The following is a 20084-nucleotide window of genomic DNA, read 5'->3' as shown; positions in this document are numbered from 1 at the left end:
AAAATATAAAATATTTTTTTAAAATTAAATATTTAAAAATAAGAAGTATTTTTAGTGTTTTAAAGTATAATTAATATACTTTTAAAATATTTTTAATAAATAAAACATTTATATTTACTTTTAAACAAAACATCCTATTAAATAAAAATAAATATAAAAAAGTATTATTAGTTTGAAGATAATTAAATAATTTATTATAAGTAAAATTTAATTAAAAATATCTCATCAGAGAGTAATTGTCAACTCTTACTTCAAATTTTAAAAAATTAAGTATATCAATATTTAAATAAATAGCTTAAAAAATTTGTGTTAAAATTAATGATATTTAAAAAAGTAATTTATGATACTCAATTAATTTTTTAACCAGGCTACGAATATTATTTTACAAAATTTACATATTTAATTTTTTTAAAAAAGTTACTACATAAATAAGTTTATATAATTAAACATTTTTAAATATAAATAAAAAAGTAAAAAATATGTATTAATTTTTTGAGTAATTTAAATGATTTTTAAATAATATTTATATTTTAAGAGAAGTGTATGTATAACTAAACAATCGACTAACAGTCATGTAAAAAAAAAAAAATTAAATAGACGAAACTGTAATGTTTAGGGCAAGTTATGTGCAAATAGTCAAATGCACAACATGCCAATCTCCAATTCTACTGGAACCATATTTACATTAGCGGGAAAATTTGGTTAAATTTCATTTTAATTAATTTCTAAAAATGTGTGTGTGTGTATCAAAAATTAAAAAAAATTGTGTAATTTTAAAGCCAGACCCAGTGTAATTATGAAATTGGAGGCGCAGAAAGGATTTCGATAGAGAGACGGAGAGTGTGCAAAGTGCCGAAGCAGAACACATGCCCTGGCGCTTCCGAGGCCGTCAATTTCAAAAAATCGAGTGAAGGAAGAGCTGAAGACGATGAACGAGAGTGAAGACGTATTCGAAGATTGGGAGGACACGTTCTTGGACCAGTTAATCCAAGTGGAAGAGCTTGCTCTCTCTGCCATTGCCAAACCAAGTTCCAATCCCTCTCACTCCCATAATCTTCCTCCCCCTCCTCCAACCACTTCATCCACTTCACACTTCCCTCCACAACCGCCTCAATCTCGATACCACCACCACCAACAACCGCCGCATTCTGTCGCCGCTTCTTTATCTTCCTCCTATGATGCTGTTAGTTACTCTCCCCCACGAGAGCTCTCTCAGAGGAGCAAGGATTTTGATTCCTTTCAACACTCTCCCACTGTCCCTGCCAAATGCCCTTCTCTTGCGGTTGTTCCGGTTTGTCGACGACCCGATAAAGATAAAGATCATGAAATCGAGCGGTTGAAGGTGAGGCTTGCTTTCTTTGGGCAAATAATCAATTAATGTCTTGAATTTGAACGACTTGTTATATCGCGTGCACAAGCACGGAACTTGTGCATGGATACTAATGGGTTGTTGATTGTATGTGTTGTTCAATTCTACTTATTGGAGGGTCTCACGTTGTCGGTTCTTAGCACGCTGTCCTTCATTGTTTCTTTAGCGTTTGCATAGACTGTTGGCCTTTGAAACTTGAGAAAGCCAGTTAAATTTGTTTAATAGTTTACTGTATATTACTTTCTTTTGTAGGTTGCTGTCTGCCGCTAGAAAACAGCATTTGAATGAACATTGCGTGAATATTTGTCTTAGAAAAGCTGCTATTTCTAATCCTTTTTTGTGTCTTAGTTTATTTTTGGCAATTTGCCCATGACAAAGGAAGGGAAAGGAAACATCCCACACTGTAAACACCTTTAAAATAGGCCAATCACTTTGAATAGTTAAAATTCACTCAAGTTTTTCTTACACTGAATAACTTGTGCTAATTGGTTGATGTGAAAATTAGAGGGAGCTTGGACAAGCATCGAAGCAACTTGCTCTCCTGGTATGTTGGTGTAACTATACAAATTCACTTTTTGTATTTTCTGATGCGACATTCTTTTCTTCTTTTTTCCACTATACTTTTGCGGCTGGTTTAAGGATCTCTAACTCAGTAAGATGTTGGGTTGCTGTAAACTAATTGTATGCCTTCAGGAAAAGGAGTGTCTTGATTTAAGGAAAGAAAGAGACAAGAAAGATGAGCAGCTCAAATTTGTAGCTTTAAAGAATGAAGAAGAAAATGGACGTGCTAACCATTCACAGAGTACAAACATGTCAGTCAAACATTCAATTTCCTTTCTCTTCTTTATTTTCAAAAGTTCCTATCCTACAGTTCTGGTTACTAAATAGGCAACTGTTGGAAGGGAATAGTCAGGACGTGAAGGGGCTAGGACTTGTTAATTGGCAATTTTTTAGTTGAAGCTTAAAAAATAACAAAGCATGGCATAATTTGCTGTTGTTCTGTGTAACTATTGGGGAATATTCATGTGTAGGTTTATGCCATATATTACTGATCTGACGTGAAAGTGAATGGAGCTTATTATAGTACATCACCAGTTGTATTTTAATGGATACTCTTGATCAAAATAAGAGATCACTTTAAAGTGATAGTATGAGTTCACTCATAAATTATTTTAGACTGAATTTATTCCTTGAGGTGATTAGTAATATGTCAAATATGATCTATAATTATTAATATTTTTGTCTTAATATGTTTTCTTGTAGCACCTATACAAATACTAACGAGCATCATTTCAGGGAATGGAGAAATCTTCCTCCAGACCATCGTGTCATCTCTCGAAAAGTTCGAAGCAGAGAATCTTCAAATGTGCAGGCTGGTGAGGCATGAGAAGATTCCCTCCTTCCCTTTCAAATGACTTCCCCCCACCCCCTATTTGGTTAGTTTCTGACATGCCTTGTCATGATTTTGTTTTGTGATAGCTGAGTTAACTTATAAAGCTACAGGAGTTCAAACAGACATTGACACTCAGCAAGAAGCTCAAAATTTACTGAATAATGATGCGCCTGCTTGTCTTGAACTCTCCGAGAAGTTGCTGGCAATTTGGGGCTCATCTGGTGAACTAAAGCTAGGAAGCAATGTGATATCCAAGTTGCTTGTGGGCTGTCAAAGAGATTTTCATATTCTTTTTGGGTTGATGCCCATAAATCTACCCTCTAAAATAACAACCAAATTTCTTACAGATACAAGTTCTTCTGGAGTAGTGTTGCAATATATCAAGGACTGTTTTCATACTCCAGAAGCAACCAAAGTGTCGCAACTCTACCTAATGTTGACAAAGGTAATTGATCAACTTTGCATTTGTGCATTTTTCTAAAGCATTTTATACTTTCTCTTGCATATTTCTGTTTAATTGAAGACTTTTCTTACTGCAGTGGTCGTTTGTTTGAAAAATGATGTGGTTGCTGATATTGATTTTGTGTTTTTATATTCAACAAATATATGAGTTAAGAAGTTGCTCTGCACCAGTACTTCTTTAATGGTTTAATCTCTTCTGAATTTTGGTTCTTGGCATGATGATACTTTAGAATGAAGGAGAGGATGTTGATACATTGGTAATTAATTAAAAGAGTTCAATATTGCTGAATTTAACTCATACACGGAAAGTATTGTGTTAAACATTAATAATTGAAGTTAAATTTCATTTGAGCCCCTATAAATATGAACATCACATGCTATTGAGAAATGTCAATATGAGAAGTTTGATGAGGATTTTTGCTGGTGCATGGGATTTTTTTACTGTTTGGGCTGTTCAGAAGTTGATGCTAAACTTATGTATTGGTTTCATGCTTTAACTTTCTTAATGCCCTTTATGTGAATATTTAAATTCATGTTTTAACTAAATCACTATCATAACTGCTGGTCTTATAGTTTATGAAGCTTCCCTTAATGGTAGGTGCTGTTCCTTAAGTTTGGCTGCACCTCTTTGCATGAAACTTAGGGTATCAATGGCTTGAACTTTTAAGTTGTTTTGGGTTTTCCAATGCTTAGATTAACATTTTTATTCCAGATCAATGATTTTTGTTCCTTAAGTTTGGCTGCACCTTTTTGCTTGAAACTTAGGGTATCAATGGCTTGAACTTTTAAGTTGTTTTAGATTTTCCAATGCTTAGATTAACATTTTTTTTCCAGATCACTGATTTGGTTTTGGGATGCTTGGATGTTTAAGAGTTCCACCACTGAGTTGTTTATGCATGTCATGGGTTCACTCAAATTAAACATGTTAATCTTTGTTACTGACATGGCATCAAATGTGGTTGTTGGGTTGCATGTCATCCCATTGTTGATTTGTATTGCAGATAGCTGAAGGGACAGCTGTATTGGAAACTCTATTTGAACCATTACTTGATCTGTGTAGTGTTAAAAATGTAAGTACTTCTAGATTGTATTGTGAACAAATGTTAAAATTTCATCTTGCTTACAAGCTCAAAATGGAAAAGTCCTTTAGTTATGCTTGATTACATTACCATGTTGGTTTCTTAGGTTAACTGTTTTAGCAGTTTTAATAGGTGTTCTTTTCCTTATAGCCTTTGAAAGATGTATTACTTTCACTGCAGGTTGTTGTAGTCCATAGCTCTCTACGCATACTGCATACTTATTTGAAACTCCTATTGGAAGTGGAAAAGAATTCTGGAAGAAGGTATGCCTTATTATGGTTTACTTGTTCTGTTGCTTTTATTAAAATTGTGTCTGTTTTTTTCTTATCATCATTGGGTTACATTTTCAATCAACAACTTTTTTTTGTTCTCCAAATCATGATAGTTATAAGTTATTTTACTTGATGTTTACAGAAACTTCAAGACTGGGATTTAAAAGTTTTTATAAGTACTCGGGGAATCTAAATATCTATGTTTAATATGAAATTTATAGGAACCCACACCATTTATTAGCCATGAACAGTGCAACTCATCTCAAACTCCATGCAAAACATAGTCCATAAACTAGCTAGATATTTATTTATTTTCCTTAGTTGACATTTATGAAATCAATGCATAAAATGTTTACTCTAAGCTTGTGTCTTATTTTGTCCCACCTCTCCCCCCCCCCCACAAAAAAAAAAAGAACGAGGGAAAGGGAGTCTAGGGTAGGTTTCGTGCTGGTGTCATGGGCTTTATGTTTTGTGAAGTCACTTATTTGTTCCCTTCTTTTTTGCTTAATTCCTGTTCTTATGAACTTTTGATTCGATCTTTCCAGTGCACTTTACTCAGGGACAATGTGCTCGTTGAGGGAGTTTGCTTGGGCAACAATATTGTTGATTCTTGTGGACTTGAAGGTGCAGAAGAGGGAAAGCTCTCTTATATGCACAAGGATGAGACGTCTCATGCAGTGTGCGATCAGGTCCAGCCAGGATTGTTTGATGTCGAAATGCTAAGCAAAAGAAGGCGTTGGAACCATCAGAATTCCTTGCAGCCTCAAGTAAATTGGGTTTATCTTTTTGAAGCAATGCATCATATTGCTATGAAGATGACAGAGGAAAGTGTGAGAGTGGAAGCTGTGTCCATCATGATTGTGATCCTTCTAAGAAGTAATGCTTACATCGATAGGGAGCAGTAAGCTTTCTAAGTTGTACTCATCTGAAAGTTTTGATGAAATTATATGAAGTGTCAATGCAAAGTGAATTTGTGGTAATACAGGTTTGAACAGAAAATGGCATTTGATACCATTTCACAGTTGCTTAAAAGGGATAATGGGTTACGCGTAAAACAACATGCACTGAGGCTTTTGTACCTAATTCTAAATTGTAAGCTTGCACCTTTGTTATTTTGCTGTTAGTGTCTTTCTTTTTTTGGGTGTTATTAGTTTTTTTTTTAATAGCTTGTGCAATTCTTTTGTATTATAATGAAAACGATTTATTGAAAAGCTGTCATTTGCTGTTCTGATTTTGTTGAATCGATAGAGACCAAACAGTCATTATTTGCCCACCTCACTACCTTGGAGATTATTTCAAGTTATAGCTTATAATGCATGCTTGGATCTTGTATAAACTTTCAAATCTCTGTAGTCCATACCTCTTCAATTCATTTAACCAAATTATGTCAAAAATTGAATAGCTATTACCTGACCCATTCCATGAACCCTAAGTTTTAAGATAAAATCTTAGCTATTTCAGGGTTCACCGCATTTAACTTCAATTCATATTGTGGATTTGGCTCAAGTCATTGTCTATTTTTACCTGCTTAATGCCCATACGCCTGATCTTATGATTTTTAAATAATTCATTTTATGTGTTTTGAAGGTCCAAAACTATTGGTTACTTTCTCTTGTGGTTGCAAAGAGGGAGAGTGTGCTAGTGCTATGGATGACAACGCATCTACCTCAGGTTCCTTGAAATTCAATATCATTCTTCAAGGTTTGGCAGACTGTGTTGCATCCCATGGAAGTGGATTACAGGTAGGCTTGTTCACTAAGAACCCCATTTTGTCCATGAATTATTTTGATATGTCAAATCAATAATCAAATTATAAAAATCGTCCTGTTATTTTTCCAAAAAATACTCATCTTGGGTCTGTGTCTTGGCCTGTGGGCATCAATAATAGGGGAAAAGAGAAAACAACATATTTGCTTCTGGGTTGCTGAAGGTGCTTCTAGTGAGAAAATCCAAAAATGCTTCAGTTCTGCAGCCATCATTCACCTTACTGTTTTATTATTATTATTTCTGGCACATGATCAGCATAGCTCATTAATCATTACTGCCTAGTATAGAAGAGAGCGTGGGAAAGGAGAATTGGGACGGGTGGGTGCATAATTGATATAAAGATCTATTGACTCACCCATTTGGGAAAAATGCATTAAGAAGACTTGATAAAAGACTGTCTGATATATTGGTATAAAGAGTTATAATGATAATTAATTGTTGTAATGTGTTTATCACTTGATAAAAGCAGCCACTTACTCCATTTAGGAAAAATACATTAAGAAGACTTATAATACCAAATATTGTCTGCTTAAAATCTATGCTCTTGTAATTTTAGGAGTTGAAACTACGCCGAAATGCTATTCTTGTGCTGGCATTCCTTGCGTCTTCTGGAAAAGCTGGCTTTGACATTCTTGTTGGTCATAGGCTCTCCAGGGGAGCAAACTATCTGTTTCTGATTTTGCAAGTACTGGTATCAGAGGTTGACCATGAAGCTAGAGATTGTGAGGAGCTGCCAGAGGTTTTCAGGGAGAGGTAATGATATCATAGTTGATGGGCAACTTGATACAAACTTCCTCCCCCTATCTCGCATTATCAATGTTCCTTTTACTTCCTTGGAAAGGTCTCCAATGTTAACTACCTTCCCCTCAGATTAATTTCTCTAATTCTATGAAGTCCATATATTAGTTTAAAATGAATAAATTGCTATCATTTCTTGTTACTCCTCCAGAGAAATTGAGGTTAAGATATTGATAAAATACCTGCTTTCATTTTCATTAGATCCAAATTTTCACATTTACTACCAGGAATTTCTATGTTTGGTTTCCTTTGACTCATAGGCGAGCAATTTGTTCTCAGGACATTTCTGATGCGGGAGATACTAATATTGCTTAACAGACTAGTGTCCAGTCCTTCATACTCTGCTACTGTCTTGCGAGTTTTAACAAGCACCAGGGATATGGCCAGTTTGACAATTGATGTTGCAAACAGATTGTCCCGGAAATGTAAGACACAGAATGGACATGACAACATAGTAAATCATACTAGAGAAACGGAAATCGTTGATCTAGGCCGTGTCTTTAAGAAAAGGGTATTTATATATTTAGGAGATGATTTGTAATCAAGTGTTCTCTACCTTGAAATTTTTGTATATTAAATATATGGACCTGCAATAAAAATGGTGGAGTGGGTTGGCAGGAGGGGCACTATAATTTTTTGTTGATCGGCAGATTTTACATGTAGTTGCAATCTGCAGATGTGCCCTGTAGAAAATTGAGTAGTCACAGCTCATAATTTGGTCGTTCACATTGATATCTGGAGTGGAAGAATTTTTGTCTGAGCTTATCATTGGACTTTTAGCAACATTTAGGACTCGGTTTCTGGTTTAGAAATTTCGTTTGAATATGATTAATTATATATTTGCAGGACTATTTCTGTCTGGTTTCTGAGAGCGATTATGGCGGTTTAGAATATGTTAGGGAGTTAAGAGTTGGTCTGTTGATATTTTATCCGTATTTCACTCGAGACACTACATATTTCTAAATTCCAAAGTCCAAGCCATTTAAGTGAAAAGAAAAATATTAAGACTCTAAGAGTGATGAGTGATGGCTGCGTAATTGACATGCTCAAATTTGCCCAAGAATATAGGATCCTAATTAGGGCTGAAGCACGAAAATGAAATTAAACAAAAACGGTCGTAGAGCAGAAACTCATTGAGCTTGACGTTAAAAAAAAAAAAAGGGGAAGAAATTCTCATACTTTGAATAGAAGCTTGAGTACATCACTCAAATTGATCAAGGAATATCATACTGTTCCTAAGAATAAAAATCAAGCTTTAAAGAATCTAACTCCTTAACAGGACAAACCACAATTTCTGAGTTTTTTTTCTGTATTAATTTTGTTGCACATGGTTTTTTCACCAGCTCTAAAGCAGAGAGCACTCCCCCATGACATCTTGAATTAAGTTCGCTATCTTGTGCAGAATATTGAGAAGGGAAAAAAAAGGAGAAACAAATAGGACATATAAATTATAATGTCACGCACTTGACCTTACAAAGTCGGCGAGGAGAACAAAAAATGAAACCATCTTGTCAAATTAAAGAAAAGTGCAATCCTTCAAATTTTTAAATGTCTGTAAGGTAGGGACATGCTTAATATTTTTGTTATCTGAAGGCACATAAACCCCAAAGACTCCAGTCTTGACTTCCTCATAAGGTATAGATCCTGACACCTATTAATAGTGTTAATGAGGGTCTTGCATGATCATTTATCACAATCGAGCAGTAATTAAATCTATTCTTGCAAATTAATACGGCAGATTCTACTCTGTTGTGTGAGGATCAAATCTCATGGCCAGTTTGATGAGAAGCAAAGAAATCGAAGCAAACTGAAGTGCAGAAAAATTAATGGATTTATTGCTCGCCAGCTTATGTGCTTCTCTTATAGTGCAGTCTATCCAGCGTCATAACAATAAAGTATGAGAGTTATTCAAAGATTAAACTGTATACAGAATTATGACAAGACTTCAACTTTTATTCGAACAATTTTCAATGAGTCTTTTCTTAAATCTTAAACGAAGGTGAACTAAAAACACACCTTTGTTTGATCATCTGACTTCCGTACAATAGAATTTACAGATGTGAGACTTCACAATTGTAAATAATACAATCTGAAATCACACTTTCCATAGATTGCGATGTTCATGGCTTCTCATGACAATACCTGATCGAGGAGAACTCTCCCTGAAGCTCTCTAATGCATAAACATCCCAACCACCATCTCTCCAGTAGGTAAAATAGACTTCCGGTATGTGTGCCACTTTCCAGTAATCTTCTCCCCTATCATCCGGATATAATGTCATGATCAGTTCATCAGGCATATCGAAAAACTCGAGGACTTTCAGCTTAGTCAATGTTGTATGCCTGATGGAACATTCTTCAGCAGTTCACACCGCTGGATGATCAGCTTTTCCAGGCAAGGCATTGCACCCTCCTCCACATTCACCTGTCTGAGTTCATCAAACTTGTCAAGACCTAAAACCTTAAGCTTCCTGAATTTCCCGATTTGAAACACAGTGTGTCTCCGTCATAAACCTGAAGGATTTCAAGATGTGCAAGGTTAGGCAAATCTTGCAGATGCACCAGTGGATCATGTTTTAAATTGCTCCATTTCAGAATTAGCTTGATCAGGCTGTGAAGTGAAGGTACCCACTTCGGAAGCTCATGCAGGCGTCCTGACAAATACAAGCGTTGAAGAAATGGATGAGGTGAGGATAGGAACCTTAGATCAACGATCTTATCCTCACCCTCTGAAGTGATTGAGAGTGCACGTAGATTAGTTAACCTCTCAATTGATGAACAGAAAGCCCTACCATCTTCCTCTCTTAGCTTCATGATGCCTAGCCTCCTTAGTTGAGTTAGCCCTCCTAACTGCTTTATTATGGTCCTGCAGCATTGATCTACCTCTATGAAACAAAGCTTTTGTAGTGACTGGAGATTTCCTATTTCATGGATGGCCTTGAAACCACACTTGGAATGGAACTTCGCATAACTTCTGACTTTGGGATGATGATGATATACCAGGAGATGGCGAAGTTTGCGAAGCTTTGTAATATCTGCAGGCAATTCTGTGACAGAACTGTATTTGACATCCAGTGTTTCTAAGTTCTGCAACTTCCCTATAGAACTTGGAATGATTTTCACCTTTGTTTTCCTTAAACTCAGATACTTCAAATGATAGAGATTAGTGATTTGTACTGGAAACTTCTTCAAAGGTGCCTTTTCGAAATCTAAAACGTTAAGCAGTCTAAAACCACCTGGAAACAATTTGTGCAGGGAGAATTTCTCTGCAACTCCAAACATGAAAAGGGAACGAAGTTGAGAAACAGACCTTTGAATCTGCCCATTTGGCAATGTACTATGCACTGAAAGGCGTCGAGTCTTTTCTGGCCATGCTGCACTTTTCTCTTTGACAATGGCTGCAAAGTTTTGATGTTTAGATTTCAAAATGAGGATTTCTCGCAGGAGGGCATGTATACGGATAGTTTTGACTCTTCCATCTGATGTCGTCTTCGCTACTTGTATCAGGTTTCTGTTCAATAGCTCCTTGAGATAGTCCTCTGCAACTTCTTCAAGTGTTCTCCCTTCTTTGGCTTCAATGAATCCTTCTGCTATCCACAACCGAATCAATCTCATCCTCCTAATCAGATAGGCCTCAGGAAAGATGCTCAAGTACAAGATACATTGCTTCAACTGGGAAGGCAAATCACTGAAACTGAGGCCAAGCACTTTCTTTAAATTATCGAGCTTGTCATTGCCTTGAATTTCAGCTCCAAGGCTGCGGCAAATCATGTCCCACTCATCTATGGCGCGCCCGTCTTTTGTAGCCAAAACGCCACTGACCGCCACTATTGCAAGGGGAAGACCCTCACATTTTCTCAATATAGATTTGCATATGCTCATCAAATATGAGGGACATGAATGATCAGGAAAGGTTTTCCTGCAAAATAGATCCCAAGCCTCATCTTCTGATAAGCGTTGCATGTTGTACACCTTGCCTTTGCATTCGATGCTGGAGACAGAGGCTAAGTCAGTTTTTCTTGTGGTGATCATAACTCTGCTGCCACAAGTGTTGTTAGGCAATGCATATTTGACAGCTTCCCATTCATACATGTGCCACATATCATCAAATACCACCAGGTATCTCCTTCTCTGTAGCAATTTCTTGATAATCGCCTTCAATCGAGTACTGCTCATGCTTTCCAAGCCTTCTGGAACTGGCCGTCTTATTTCATAAAAAAGTTGTTCGACTGTGTCTTTAAGAAGTTCCTCAGTACTACAAGATTGAGAAATGGTAATCCAGACACAGGTTTTGAAATGTCTTTTGACTTCTGGGTCATCATATACTTTCTTCACCAGCGTCGTCTTCCCCAGTCCTCCCATTCCTGTCACAGAAATTACTCTGCGGCTGGAACAACCTTCAATCAACCACTTGATGAACTTACTCTTTCGTATGTCTATGCCCACTAGGTCATTATTGTCCAGGAGAAGAGCATCCCCTCGTTGATCATGCCATGTGTTACCTGCTTAATTGGAGAGTTAGTATACTATTTTTACAAGTGATGGGCTAATATCAGCAAACTTGCCTCCCTTGTTAGCATAGTAGCTTTCAGAACCTACAACTATTTGATGAAACTTGTACAAATCAATCAGCTATCCCCAAAGGCTTAAGTTGGTTGAAGCAAGAACAAACTAAAGGTGGGTTTTAATGTTTTATCTCTAACACCATCTTTATTCTCTTTTCCCCCTGATAATAAACTAAGGAAATCTTCAAAAAGTCAAAGGGGTTTAAATCTAGCTTTGATTGAATATGCAAAAAGATGAACTAGCATGAAATTTTCTCAAAATTTGTCGCCACCATTTTAGATGGAACATATGGTAAATAATATGAGTATGAGCAACATCTAGCTCTGGCCGTATACAGTGTCACTACTCATGGCAGCCAGTAGTACCTGTAGAAATGGAATTTGAAGCATGAGCAGCTTCATATCTACTGAGAAACCTGTGGTGATCTGACAAAAAATTTCTCATACGGCAATCCATGTCTTTCAACTCAGAAACAATTCGATATCGAGCTTTCATGTTTCTGATACAGCAAGAAATCTTCCTAAGAGAAACAGAGAATCCATCTATGTGGTTATGTGTCTGAAGAAGCTCCAATTCATCCAAAAGGTCTTCAGTCTCATGAACAACTTCTCTCACTTGCCTAACCCAAATCTTGAATTCCTCATCGCCGTCTTCTAATTCATCTGGATCCCTTAACAAGGCTCTGATGAGCTCCAATCTATCTTTCTGGTGCTCCACATCTTCTCCAACCCCTTTGAACCACTTCAATTCGCTTTCAAAGAAGGGCACAAGCTTTTCAAGAAGATAATTTATTGCTCTCTCTGCCATCCTCTCTTACTTTTCTAGATTAGTGACATTTTCTCCTGCAAGTCCAAAGCAGACTAGCAGAGACATATTGCTTGGTAAAACCCAGCCTCGTTGGGTTCATATAGCCTCGAAAACCTTCTGGTTTAATTTTACAAAGAGCGACATTGTGACGGCATCTTTTACTGGAATCTGCTGACTGGCTTGCTCTGATTGGTTACCCAGAAAATAATTTGTGATTTATATCATTTTAAAAGTAACATGAAGATAAAGATAAACGAGTTGCCAAGATCCCTTGGTAGAAGACTATAATGTCATCACCGGTGGTCGGTGGACAAGGAACTGGCGAACACGACAAACAAACATAATTTGGAGGAAAGCCTCCTCCGCCACTGAGGCAGAAAAAAATTGTTCAGATTAAATATTTTTATTTTTTATTTTAAATTTATATTTTTAAATTAAAAAATGTATAAATTTTTTAATAAATATACTTATCAATTTAAGAGTTTAAATTTTTTATGAATGATTCAAATTTGATATTAAAAATTTAAATTAATTTTTTAAATATATTCTGAACAAAGTAATAAGTTTATTAAAAAAAATTAATATTAAATTTAAATCATTCATACTAAATTTTAACTGTCAGATTGATAAGTATAATTTTTAAAATTTTTATATATTTTTTATTTTTAAAAATATAAATTTAATATAAACAATATTAAATCTGATAGATTTTTCTCCGCCTGAGGCAGAGGAGGCTTCCACATAATTTACATCAATAGTGTGTGAACTCAGCTAAAAAGCTGACTTCGAAAATTTTTGTGGAGATTATAATAACTAAATTTTTAAATTTTGCTGACTGACTTTTTGCTTGCTGAGCAAGAAACGTGTGAAGAGTGTCAAAAAAGTGGCATTCCAAACAACAAGCATAACGCGTCTCCATTTTAAAAAGCTGGTAAATTGAATCATATCAATTTCCTGACTCTGCATAAAAAAATCATGTCTGATGATGCAAAAGAAAGGCCAAAAAAGTTCATATGGCAGTATATAATACTAAATGGGAGAATCATGCTTAACGATCACAATAATAAGTTATTGACAAAAAAAAATTAAATTTATGAAATTATTCTGTAGGACAGAGATTCTGTTCTAAAAAGGAAAAAATGTATAATGACAAAAATGTCCTCGAGACATATAATTTATCTTGTTTAATAATCATATATAGGAAATTAATTGCAAAAACAAAGGAAATTTCATAGTCACATACAAGAAATTTCCAAAGTGCTAAATCTCCATGTATTTTGGCCAAAAAATTTTCCCCCATACATGACTATTGATTTTCCCTTATCTTTATACTAAATTTCCCATGTGTGACTACTGAACAAGGTAAATTATTTATATTAGATGCATTTCAGTTATTACACATTTCTTTCTTTTCAGAGAAGGACCATTGTTCTACAGAGTAATTTTTTTAAAAAAAATTCAGGTTTTTATATATAAATAACTTGCCATTTCGGTATTTAGGCAAAAGAAAACTTAGAGAACAAAACAAACGTTGATTACAAGCGTGGATTGCATGTGTTTGTGTGTGTGTTTTTTTTTTTTTGGAGAAAAGTGTGAATTGTGTTTAAAATATTACTGTTATAGAGATTGCTTAGCATAAGTAGAAATTAAAAAAATATTAGGCATAGTATCATAAATGATAAAAGGTTTGAAATAATAAGAAATATAATATACTCCTTTTATTTGTCATATAAAAATATTAGGCATAGTAATATCATGTTCTAATAGCAGATTAGAGTCAGGAAAATAAAGACAAGGATTTATTCAAAGATTCAATTTACAAGTCCTTCAAACCTACAGAATTATGAGAAGACTTCCAACTTTTTTTCACACTATTTACAATGAGCCTTTTCCTAAACCTTAGGTGAAGGTGAAATAAGACATACACCTTGCTTTGATCATCTGACTTCTGTACAATAGAATTTACAGATGTGAGACTTAACAATTGTATATAATACAATCTGAAATTACCCTTTCCATAGATTGCGATGTTCATGGCTTCTCATGACAAGACCTGATCGAGGAGAACTCTCCCTGAAGCTCTCTAATGCATAAACATCCCAACCACCATCTCTCCAGTAGGTAAAATAGACTTCCGGTATGTGTGCCACTTTCCAGTAATCTTCTCCCCTATCATCTGGATATAATGTCGTGATCAGTTCATCAGGCATATCGAAAAACTCGAGGACTTTCAGCTTAGTCAAATGTTGCATGCCTGATGGAACATTCTTCAGCAGTTCACACCGCTGGATGATCAGCTTTTCCAGGCAAGGCATTGCACTCTGCTCCACATTCACCTGCCTAAGTTCATCAAACTTGTCAAGACCTAAAACCTTAAGCTTCTTGAATTTTCCCGATTTGAAACACAGTGTGTCTCCGTCATAAACCTGAAGTAGTTCAAGATGTGCAAGGTTGGGCAAATCCTGCAGATACACCAGTGGATCGTGTTTTAAATTGCTCCATTTCAGAATTAGCTTGATCAGGCTGTGGAGTGAAGGTATCCACTTCGGAAGCTCATGCATGTGTCCTGACAAATACAAGCGTTGAAGAAATGGATGAGGTGAGGATAGGAACCTTAGATCAACGATCTTATCCTCACCCTCTGAAGTGATTGAGAGTGCACGTAGATTAGTTAGCCTCTCAATGGATGAACAGAAAACCCTACCATCTTCCTCTCTTAGCTTCATGATGCCTAGCCTCCTTAGTTGAGTTAGCCCTCCTAACTGCTTTATTATGGTCCTGCAGCATTGATCTACCTCTATGAAACAAAGCTTTTGTAGTGACTGGAGATTTCCTATGTCATGGATGGCCTTGAAACCACACTTGGAATGGAACTTCACAAAACTTCTGACTTTGGCATGATGATGGTATACCAGGAGATGGCGAAGTTTGCGAAGCTTTGTAATATCTGCAGGCAATTCTGTGACAGAACTGTATTTGACATCCAGTGTTTCTAAGTTCTGCAACTTCCCTATAGAACTTGGAATGATTTTCACCTTTGTTTTCCTTAAACTCAGATACTTCAAATGATATAGATCAGTCATTTGTACAGGAAACTTCTTCAAAGGTGCCTTTTCGAAATCTAAAACGTTAAGCAGTCTAAAACCACCTGGAAACAATTTGTGCAGGGAGATTTTCTCTGCAACTCCAAACATGAAAAGGGAACGAAGTTGAGAAACAGACCTTTGAATCAGTCCATTTGGCAATGTACTATGCAGTGAAAGGCGTCGAGTCTTTTCTGGCCATGCTGCACTTTTCTCTTTGACAATGGCTGCAAAGTTTTGATGTTTAGATTTCAAAATGAGGATTTCTCGCAGGAGGGCATGTATACGGATAGTTTTGACTCTTCCATCTGATGTCGTCTTCGCTACTTGTATCAGGTTTCTGTTCAATAGCTCCTTGAGATAGTCCTCTGCAACTTCTTCAAGTGTTCTCCCTTCTTTGGCTTCAATGAATCCTTCTGCTATCCACAACCGAATCAATCTCATCCTCTTAATCAGATAGGCCTCAGGAAAGATGCTCAAGTACAAGATACATTGCTTCAACTGGGAAGGCAAATCACTGAAACTGAGGCCAAGCACTTTCTTCAAATTATCGAGCTTGTCATTGCCTTGAATTTCAGCTCCAAGGCTGCGGCAAATCATGTCCCACTCATCTATGGCGCGCCTGTCTTTTGTAGCCAAAACGCCACTGACCGCCACTATTGCAAGGGGAAGACCCTCACATTTTCTCAATATAGATTTGCATATGCTCATCAAATATGAGGGGCATGAATGATCAGGAAAGGTTTTCCTGCAAAATAGATCCCAAGCCTCATCTTCTGATAAGCGTTGCATGTTGTACACCTTGCCTTTGGATTCGATGCTGGAGAGAGAGGCTAAATCAGTTTTTCTTGTGGTGATCATAACTCTGCTGCCACAAGTGTTGTTAGGAAATGCATATTTGACAGCTTCCCACTCATACATGTGCCACATATCATCAAACACCACCAGGTATCTCCTCCTTTTCAGCAGCTTGTTGATAATCACCTTCAACTGATCATTCCTCATGCTTTCCAAGCCTTCCGGAACTGGCCGACTTATATCATGAAAAAGCTTTTTGACTGTGTCTTTAAGAAGTTCCTCAGTACTAGAAGACTGGGAAACAGTAATCCAGACACAGGTTTTGAAATGTCTTTTGATTTCTGGGTCATCATATACTTTCTTCACCAGCGTTGTCTTCCCCAGTCCTCCCATTCCCGTCACAGAGATTACTCCGCGGCTGGAACAACCTTTAAACAACCACTCGATGAACTGTCCTTTTTGTCTGTCTATGCCCACTAGATCATTACTGTCCAGGAGAAGAGCATCCCCTCGTTGATCATGCCATGTGTTTACTGCTTAATAAGAGAGTTTGGTATATTGTAAGCATACTCAATCAACTATCCTCAAAGGCTATAGTTGTTGGGAAAAAGAAAAAAGCAAAGGTGTTTTTTTTTTTTCGTTATTTTGTTTATAACACCATCTTTATTCCCTTCTCCGCTGATAGTAAACTAAGAAAACCTTCAAAAGCCTAAAAGGTTTAAATCTAGCCTTAATTAAATAAGCATAAACATTAAACACGAACCAGCATGCAATTTTCTCCAAATCTGTCAACTCTGATTTAGATGGAACATATGGAAAACAGCATGAGCATGAGCAGCATCAAGTCCCGGCCAATATAGTATAACTAATTATGGAAGCAGTTGAGTCATGAGCATGTTTTGTTGCCTACTTGACTTGTTAAGGTATTTTAGTCTTAGACTTACAAACTGGGTGTTAACAAAAACAAATACACTTACCTTTTGGTGTAAAATCTTTCAGAACCTACAATTATTTGATCAAACTTTTGCAAGTCAATCAATTACCCCTAAGAGAGCTTAAGTTGTTTGAGTGGGACAAAAATCCTGAAGGTGGGTTTTATCTCTAACATTACCTCTATATCCCTAATAATAAGGGAATCTTCAAAAGGAAAAGGGCGTCAAATTTGGCTTTTCATTCTGTGAAAAACTAGCTTTACCTGAGTAACAATCAGCAGGAATCAGCATGCAATTTACTGAAAATCTATCACTACTAATCTAGCTGAACATAGCATCAAAACGAGCAGAATCCAGTGTTGATCCCATACAGTGTTACTCGTGATGGCAATCAGTAGTACCTGTAGAAATGGAATTTGAAGTACGAGAGGCAGCTTCAAATCTGCTGAGGAATCTCTGGCGATCTGACAAGATATTTCTCATTCGGCAGTCCATGTCTTTTAATTCAGAAGAAATCCGATATCGAGCTTTCATGTTTCTGATACAGCAAGAAATCTTACTAAAAGAGACGGAGAATCCATCTGAGTGGTTATGTGTCTGAAGAAGCTCCAATTCATCCAAAAGATCTTCAGTCTTATGAACAACATCTCTCACTTGCTTAGCCCAAATCTTGAGTTCATCATCACTGTCTTCCAATTCATCTGGATCTCTTAAGAAGGTTCTGATAAGCTCCAATCTATCTTTCTGATGCTCCGTATCTTGTTTCCCAACCCATGTCAACAAGTTCACCTCGCTTTCAAAGAAGGGCGCAAGTTTTTGGAGAAGATAATTCACGGCTTTTTCTACCATTCTTCTCTCTCACTTTTCTAGGTTAGTGACATTTTCTCCTGCAAGTCCAAAGCAGACTAGCAGAGAAATATTGTTTAGTAAAACTCAGGCTCGCAGGCTTTATATAGTCTTGATAACCTTCTGGCTGTCTATATTTTCCAAAGAGTGACAATGGAACAGATTCTTTTGTAGAAACCTGATGTCTGGATACCGTGATTGGTCACCCAGAAAATAATTTGATTTATAAATTTTAGAAATTACGTAGAAGATAAAGATAAACGACTTTTTCATCGTCCCTTGAGTACGAAACTCCATACAACTGCATCATAGCTAGATAAGGATCTGTCAATCATGGAAAAGCAACATAATTTACAGCAAAAAGTGTATGTACTCAGCAAAAAGTTGGCTTTAAAAAATTTGTGAAGATTGTAATAACTGAATTTCAAAAGGTTGCTGACTGACTGTAAGCTTCTTGATAAGAAACGTGTCAAGAACTTCAAAAATGATATTCCAAACAGGCATATAGTATCTCAAGTTCAAAAATCAGGTAAATTGAATTCTTTCTTTTTCCTGACTCAGCATTTGAGGAAAAAAATTCTGTGAGTCTGACGCAACAGAAATGCCAAAAAGTCCATATAACGGCCTGATACTAAATGGGAGAATTATGCTTGAGGACCAAAAAGTCCATAACAGCATAATGCCCAGCTGACTTTTATCTTGATGAACCAGAAACGTGTGAAGAGTGTCCAAGATAGCATTTCCACAGGCATATATCTAGCATCTCCTGTTCAATAAGCTTGTCAAATTCTATCTATTTCTTGACTCTGCATGAAAAAATTGTCTGATGCAGAAGAAATGCCATAAAGTACAAGGAAAAGTTTTTTTTTTTGGGGACAAAGTACGAGTAAAAATTTAACACTAAATTGCCTGCTTCAAACTTTTTTTTTTTTTTTCCTGTTTTGTTGCTCAGAAGAGGAATCTGTCAATTGGTTAGGAAAGAGCACAACAATAGTTCAACGCATCATTATACAGACTCTTTTAGTGGGCGGAGTATTAAAAATAGAAACATAAAAAATAATAAGTCTATTTCTAAATAAAAAAATATAATAGATATTAGGGTAAATGAATAGATTATAATTTTAAATCAAGTAGCACTATAGACTTTGAACTTATTTATTATGCAAATTATCTTCTCAAATTTTAACAAAAGTGCAATCTAGTCCTTGCTAGTAACAAAATTTAAATTTAGTTGTTAGTTGATTAGAGAATGAGAAAAAAGGTTCAAAAATTATAATAAATAATTCAAAAGTTACAGAAAATAAAATAAATAAATTTTGTCATTTTCTACAATTTTTTAGGTCCTGTTCTATTATTTTCAATCAATTAATAATCAGATTTAACTTTTGTTAACAACAGAGATTGAATTTCACCATTTTCAAAAGTTGAGAGAATAATTTGTATAATAAATGAGTTTATAATCTATAATACTACTAGAGCTAAAGTTTATAAGGTGTTATGCTTGATAAAAGAGTTTATGATCGCTTCAATATGATTTTTGAATTTGAATATATATAAATGCAGAAAAATTCTTTCAAAGAGCTATCCTAATAATTGATAGCAACAAGTGGATACAAGAGCGGAACCAGAGGGTGGGAGGAAATTAAAAAATGCTTTTCTTATTAAAAAAATATAAGACATTTTTAATATTTTAAATTGTAGTTAATTTGTTTTTTTAAATGCTCTTGATAAATAAATTATTTTATATTTATTTGTAAGTAAAACACCCTATTAAATAATACTAAATATGAAAATATGATATTAGTTTGAAGATATATAACTAATTTATTGAAGGTTGAGATTCGATTAAAAATATTTTATATTTTTCATCGGTGAGAGTATAATTTTTCAATGAACTAACAATATTCATTATT

At 35.6% G+C, this 20084-nt stretch overlaps 2 protein-coding genes and 1 pseudogene across 2 annotated transcripts; 1 reads left to right on the top strand and 2 right to left on the bottom strand.

Annotated features, from left to right (window-relative positions):
* Window positions 1-825: 825 nt before the first annotated feature.
* Window positions 826-7991, top strand: LOC129322052 (protein SENSITIVE TO UV 2). Its single transcript, XM_054968082.1, has 12 exons — window positions 826-1342; window positions 1875-1913; window positions 2063-2181; window positions 2666-2745; window positions 2849-3207; window positions 4226-4294; window positions 4484-4566; window positions 5135-5476; window positions 5561-5667; window positions 6163-6317; window positions 6899-7095; window positions 7420-7991. The coding sequence occupies exons 1-12, from the start codon at window positions 929-931 to the stop codon at window positions 7679-7681; spliced, it is 2226 nt and encodes a 741-aa protein (XP_054824057.1). The 5' UTR covers window positions 826-928; the 3' UTR covers window positions 7682-7991.
* A 1081-nt stretch (window positions 7992-9072) lies between these two features.
* On the bottom strand, window positions 9073-12720 carry LOC129322050 (disease resistance protein RPM1-like; annotated as a pseudogene).
* Window positions 12721-14298: 1578 nt separating this feature from the next.
* On the bottom strand, window positions 14299-18580 carry LOC129322949 (disease resistance protein RPM1-like). The gene is made up of 2 exons (XM_054969417.1): window positions 17727-18580; window positions 14299-16926 (listed from the first exon to the last, which is right to left on the bottom strand). Exons 1-2 carry the CDS (start codon window positions 18172-18174, stop codon window positions 14519-14521), a joined length of 2856 nt encoding a protein of 951 aa, XP_054825392.1. The 5' UTR covers window positions 18175-18580; the 3' UTR covers window positions 14299-14518.
* Between the last annotated feature and the right edge of the window lie 1504 nt (window positions 18581-20084).

Source organism: Prosopis cineraria, unplaced genomic scaffold (assembly GCF_029017545.1).
Source record: "Prosopis cineraria cultivar Desert tree isolate PC_DT_omini unplaced genomic scaffold, ASM2901754v1 PC10, whole genome shotgun sequence".
Classification (NCBI taxonomy): domain Eukaryota; kingdom Viridiplantae; phylum Streptophyta; class Magnoliopsida; order Fabales; family Fabaceae; genus Prosopis; species Prosopis cineraria.
Note: the sequence above shows the minus strand (reverse complement) of the source record. Positions and strands in the feature narration are given on the sequence as shown.

Bases quoted from the DNA above. Each gene is read 5' to 3' on its own strand.
- LOC129322052 (XM_054968082.1), top strand. From the start codon at position 929: ATGAACGAGAGTGAAGACGTATTCGAAGATTGGGAGGACACGTTCTTG. The intron at 5,668-6,162 runs GTAAGCTTGCAC...TGTGTTTTGAAG, and splicing joins TTTGTACCTAATTCTAAATT to GTCCAAAACTATTGGTTACT. The intron at 6,318-6,898 runs GTAGGCTTGTTC...TTGTAATTTTAG, and splicing joins CCCATGGAAGTGGATTACAG to GAGTTGAAACTACGCCGAAA.
- LOC129322949 (XM_054969417.1), bottom strand. From the start codon at position 18,174: ATGGTAGAAAAAGCCGTGAATTATCTTCTCCAAAAACTTGCGCCCTTC. The intron at 16,927-17,726 runs GTACTACTGATT...CTTATTAAGCAG, and splicing joins TTCAAATTCCATTTCTACAG to TAAACACATGGCATGATCAA.